The sequence below is a fragment of the Anabas testudineus genome, chromosome 14, assembly GCF_900324465.2.
Source record: "Anabas testudineus chromosome 14, fAnaTes1.2, whole genome shotgun sequence".
In the NCBI taxonomy this organism is placed as follows: Eukaryota; Metazoa; Chordata; class Actinopteri; order Anabantiformes; family Anabantidae; genus Anabas; species Anabas testudineus.
Genome location: NC_046623.1, coordinates 4,848,740 through 4,854,318, shown reverse-complemented (window position 1 = coordinate 4,854,318; position 5,579 = coordinate 4,848,740). Strand labels below are relative to the sequence as shown.

The following is a 5,579-nucleotide window of genomic DNA, read 5'->3' as shown; positions in this document are numbered from 1 at the left end:
CTGAATTTAGCCTATGAATATCCTAACAGCTGTAAACAGGTGGTTTCCAAACTGGGGCCCCAGGGGTCCTGACATAATCACAGACAGTTTTCTGCAAAATGATGCATGGCTGTTATTTTACATAGTCGTTTTACAAATTAATTTACATTTTAAATTGACCGTGTCATCATTTTACAGAGTGGTTTTCACAGCCTGTAGTGAAGCATGTCCACTCTTGCCACACCCTTTAGCGCTTCACTCTAACCTGATCTTTTTAGATCTTTTATCTTTCATTGTGTTTTGCTTTTACAAATCCCTGATCTGTCATTTTTGATTTAGGAAATGACGCTTATTCTGTTGGTGAGGTTTTTATTTATCGCTCTAGATAGGAGTGGTGGGTAAATATTAATAATTTACTAAAATTAAGTATGTAGACTGTCAAGTCATGTCAAAGATGAGACTTCAGACTTGGTTTCTTTTAACAAAACCCTTTCAAACTTTGGTCATTCTGGTGTCTTTATGGAGTATAAATGTATGTTAAGCTCCACTTTAAGACTGACTTTGTAAATCTACTAACTAGTAAAGGCAGCATCACAAATCACGGTTTGAAGTATTGGGCGCCAGGGGGCGCTGCAGTCTGCAGCCAAACCTCTGTGAGGACCCTCTTCAGACCGGAAGACGTCTGTCTTTGGCTAAAGAAACATGGCTTCACCATGTATGTAGAAAACGTGAATGTAAACAAGAGGCTCAGTTGTGAATTGATAAAAATCTACAATACAGGCTGAAATACAGCGGTAGTTGTTTAAAGATCAATGGCTTTCAGGGTGTGTGCTCGGTTTTTCAGAGACGTCTCCAGACGAGTCGTCGAGTCTGCTCCTCAGCAAAGTGCGTCATGGATCCTCACAGCGGGTCAGTTGATGTCCTACAAACATGTTTCTGATCAAAAACACGTCTCGTCTCCGTTTTTAAAAAGCATCTTGAGATTAGATAAACATTCTGTGTCCACAACACGTCGTATGTGTGTCTTTAGTGTCTTTAAATTGATGTTTGAACAGGAAGGCTGTAGTGACATTGATCTGTCAGAGGTCTCACAGGTTTGGTTTGACTCAGGAACAGGATCCACAGTGTGATGTGGAAACCTGATCCCTGCAGTTCAGACATACTTTACAGTGAATCAAGATACACTGTGATTGCAGGTTGAAATCAACAGTGTGTTTTTCAGTTAGCATGACGGAGTATATATAATTTGAGCTAGGTAATTAAAGCATTTCTAAATCTTAAACCATGTTTTGGGGGATTTTTAAAGATGCAGCCTTTGTGTGGAGTTGCATTCACTCCGGCTTCTCCAGGTACCCTGGTTTCGTCCCACAGTCCAAAGAAGTGCACTTAGGTTAACTGGTTACCTTTATATTTGTCTGTAGGTGTTAATGTGTGTCTGTGTCGGCCTGTGTACATCCAAGTAACAGTAATCAGTCAGTTACCTTGCAGACCTGCTGGCAGTGAAGTGATAGAGATGTTGATGTCTTCACAGGAAATGCTGCCTGCAGCAGAGGAGGGAGGAACGGATTTATCTTCACTCCTGCTTGTTTTATTACATCAGAGGCGTTTCTCAACCGACTGATGAAAGGCAAAGCAGCAGAGGCAGACAGCAGCTTTTATCGCCTCCCAGCCTCAGTTCTGCCGGACAGCGGTAACCAGACTACTGCCTCAGAGACTTACATCCCTGAACTTATCTAATCATTCTGGCCCAGGATTTTCCCCCCCCTGAGATCCTGCAGACATCATCATACCAACAATCTCACATTCTAGTTCCTGTTTTCACTGTCATCATAGTTACCTTTTTGTTTGTGTGATGATTAATTGCACTTTTTGTTTTCAGGTGAACAACTGTCTTTGTTACTGAGGCATCCAGATCAGCCTGACAACTCAAAAATATTGAAAGTGGCAATAATAGGTGCCCCAAATGCTGGGAAGTCCACGTTGTCCAACCAGCTCCTTGGCAGAAAGGTCTCTGTCTTAACAGTTTGTGTTTTTAACCCTGCACTGAATTTACATCTGTCTGAGGTGGGGGTGGTTCTCATTTGCCTGTAATCTATTCTTAAAGGTGTTTGCTGTGTCCAAGAAAGTTCACACTACACGGTCGCGTGCCCTTGGCGTCCTCACAGAGGAAGATACACAGATAGTAAGAGTTGTTTTTGTGTTTCTTTATCTTTTTTTCTGATTCTCTAATACCAATCAAAAGCCACGTGTTAAAGTCAATACATAATGTGCATTTTTTATAGATTTTACTGGACACTCCTGGTCTCACTACTGTGTCAAAGGTTAAAAGGTGCCTTTCTTTTTATTTTAGATTGTTGGTATTATTCATATTCTTTAGTCTTTATACACTATTATCACTTAATGTAGTATATTAATGGATGATTTGTTTCCACAGACATCAGCTGGAGAAGTCTTTACTTATAGATCCCTGGAACACAGTCAAAGAAGCAGATCTAGGTATGATACATACATTCCCAAGAACCATTAATTAGTTAGTTGGTGGTGCTTAGTTTCAGAAGGCTAATAGTTGCAACTGTTTCCAGTGGTCGTCATGGTGGATGTAGCAGACAGATGGATGAGTAACAGGCTTGACTTTGAGGTGCTCAAATGCCTGGCCCAGCACCCAGACATCCCAGCAATCCTGGTCCTCAATAAGGTATTCCTTATTTACAGGTTACACTATCATCAGCATCCTTCACTCCAGCAGAAACTTGCAATTTGGTCATTTGTTAAACATTTAAAGCTTAGATCTCGAGATTTGTTCCACATATATAATGCACATTTATCCACTGGGGACTGTACAGTTATGTTGTCCTGCTCAGAGTGAGCGTGTTATTTTTATTTTCCCTTGATTATAATTTTTACCTGACAATTGGAAAATGTTCATAAAGGATAAGGCTGCTGGGTAGTGTAGTTTCCAGCAAGGTTTCTAATATGTTTTGGACACACTGCTCCTGCACTGAGGAGATTTACAGATGTGTTCATTAATGGCCTTAAATCTTTAAGGTGGACCTGGTGAAGGCTAAGGAGAGACTGCTGGATATCACAGCAGAGTTAACGTGTGGAATGGTGAATGGACGTAGAATGCGGGTTAGACCAGTGATCAAGCCTCCGTGGGCTGAAAAGAGACCAGAGGGGGATTCATTACCTAATGAGGACAGCGCAGAGCATGTGGACCCAGCTGAGCCAAACTCGGTGCTGAGCAGAGAGCAGCTGAAGGCGCTCGGGAGTCAGCATGGGTGGCCTCATTTCAAGGATGTCTTCATGCTCTCCTCTGTGGACAGAGAGGACGTGGACACGCTGAAGGTACACATTGAATCATGGTGGTGTTCTTCACAATCTCTCGTTTCCTTTTTGATACGAGTTTGTTTCGTCTGCTTGTTTTGTTGTGCTTTTGCTCACACCCACGCCTTGCCGCATTCTCGTAGAACTACTTCATGGTTGCAGCCAAGCCGGGTCCGTGGCAGTACCACAGTGAGGTCCTGACTGATCAGAGTCCCGAGGAAGTTTGCACCAACATCATCAGAGAGAAACTTCTGGAGTATCTGCCCCAGGAAGTGCCGTATTCAGTTACACAGGTGACTAATGAACCTGTTCTGCAGGGACGCAGTGTCATACGTGATCTTAGACTAACTGACAGCAGCCATCGAATCTCACTCACATTAAAGCCCTTCATACTCACTTTGACTCTACATGCTGACATGAGCTGGGCTGCCGCTATTGACATCTTTAATATACACGTTAAAAATAGTAGGATATGCAGCGGCAACTGCTCTCCGCCGACAGCTTTTCCTGACCTTTCACTTTGACCTATTTTAGCTCAACAAACCCCTGTAATTGTATCGGGTTTTTGAGGAACGTGTGCGTTCTTAACATCTAAATGTCTTTGTGTTCAGGCTGTTGAACTCTGGCAAGACACGGAAAACGGTGATCTCGATATTTCTGTCAAGCTTTCTGTCAAGAAGGACAGTCATATGGTAAGTGTCCAGTGCACAGTGACATGTTTGCCACCTGAGTCTTGGGTCTGTGTACTGGATATACATTTTGACTCATTTGTAATCATTTAACCAGTTGCATTCAATTTTGGCTTCAAGTACCGAGTGACAAATCAGTGTTTTGTAATTTCAATGCAACACAAACAACAAATAACTTCAATAGTGAAACACGTTGCTGGGTCTGAGGTGGGCACATGGCTGATGGAAGTAAAATCTGTCTCTTCATCACTGACACCTGAAGCTTTTCTCCTTGGCCTCTGATACAGAAATATTTTTTGCCATTCCCACATACCTGCAGAGTCCTTTGCCTTGTGTTTTTAACTTGTAAATATTTGAGCAGCCTTTCTAAATCATACATATTTGATAAGAAAGAATATTTGAAGCTACGTCTGGGCCATTGAAATGTTTCAAAGCCAGTGACTTCTGAGAAGAGTGACTCAGAACAGTTTTTAGCTTTGACATTGACTACTGCTATGTAGAATCAGTTGAACACATAGGGATGTGTGACCAGAGGAATCGCATCTCTGTCTGGTACACGGCTATGTTGCCCAGTTTTCTTTGACAAACATGTCAAATCACACATGACATGTTTAGACAAAGTCTTAAAAATGACTAGAGAGGAAACGATGATAAAGTTTATAGAGTGTATAGCTATTCATGATATAATAAAATACACTGTAGGGGACTGAGCATCCTCAATCCATCTTAATCTTTCAATGCAGTTAAGAAGTTCACAATGAGAAATATTTCATCACAGTTTGTGTTGCAGTTTTGTGGTTGCATTTCATCCTTTCAGCCTTCACTGGTGCCTGATGTTGCTGTGTTTTCTGTGTCTGCAGAAAATGGTCATTGGCACAGCTGGCCAGACTGTAGCACGGATCGCCCGAGAGGCAGGCGAGGACCTGAGCCAGGTCTACCTGAGGGAAGTCAAACTGAAGCTCTCAGTCAAGCTGAGAAAATAACCATGACTTTAAGGCTTAAATCCTGAAGAGATGAAGAAAAGGAGACAGATCCTGCTGGATTCAACGTGACTCCTTAAGGGTTGAGCAAAGGACAAAATCTTCTGACTGTGACACAGAGCTATTATGGGCCATATACTTTATCCTCCGTCAGAGGGCTCCCTCTGAGCAGTGTGAAGAAATCGCACTGTAACTTTTGACATGTCCATCTTCAGCATCCTTTCACGAAGCCCCGTTAGTATGGATTTCTATGTAAAGATGTTATCTATTAAATGCTGTGGATATAGTGGTGATATACTAACGGTTATTGTTAGTTGTTATTGTTGTAAAATATTGACAACAATAGAATATTTTGTCTCACTTTTTGTTGTTATTTTATAGCTGACATCAGGGAGTTTTCCTGTGACTGGCGTGAGGGTACACACACTTTTTCCAACCGGCCCTGTGAATGAATGTTGTTACTGGTTTGTGTGTTGTTAAGATAATAACCAGTTGTAGGTGAACATCTGATTATAGTTTAAACAAACTATTCACTTTAGTAAAGTAAAGAAAATATGTTCAAAGCTGCATTTTAGTTAAAAAAAACATGCCACAGGTTCATCCAATG

At 41.6% G+C, this 5,579-nt stretch overlaps 1 protein-coding gene across 1 annotated transcript; it reads left to right on the top strand.

The window, feature by feature from the left end:
* Positions 1 to 646: 646 nt before the first annotated feature.
* On the top strand, positions 647 to 5,333 carry eral1 (Era-like 12S mitochondrial rRNA chaperone 1). The gene is made up of 11 exons (XM_026373403.1): positions 647 to 888; positions 1,511 to 1,669; positions 1,859 to 1,986; positions 2,084 to 2,161; positions 2,262 to 2,308; positions 2,414 to 2,475; positions 2,562 to 2,674; positions 3,025 to 3,324; positions 3,447 to 3,596; positions 3,915 to 3,995; positions 4,853 to 5,333. Exons 1-11 carry the CDS (start codon positions 792 to 794, stop codon positions 4,973 to 4,975), a joined length of 1,338 nt encoding a protein of 445 aa, XP_026229188.1. The 5' UTR covers positions 647 to 791; the 3' UTR covers positions 4,976 to 5,333.
* Positions 5,334 to 5,579: the final 246 nt, after the last annotated feature.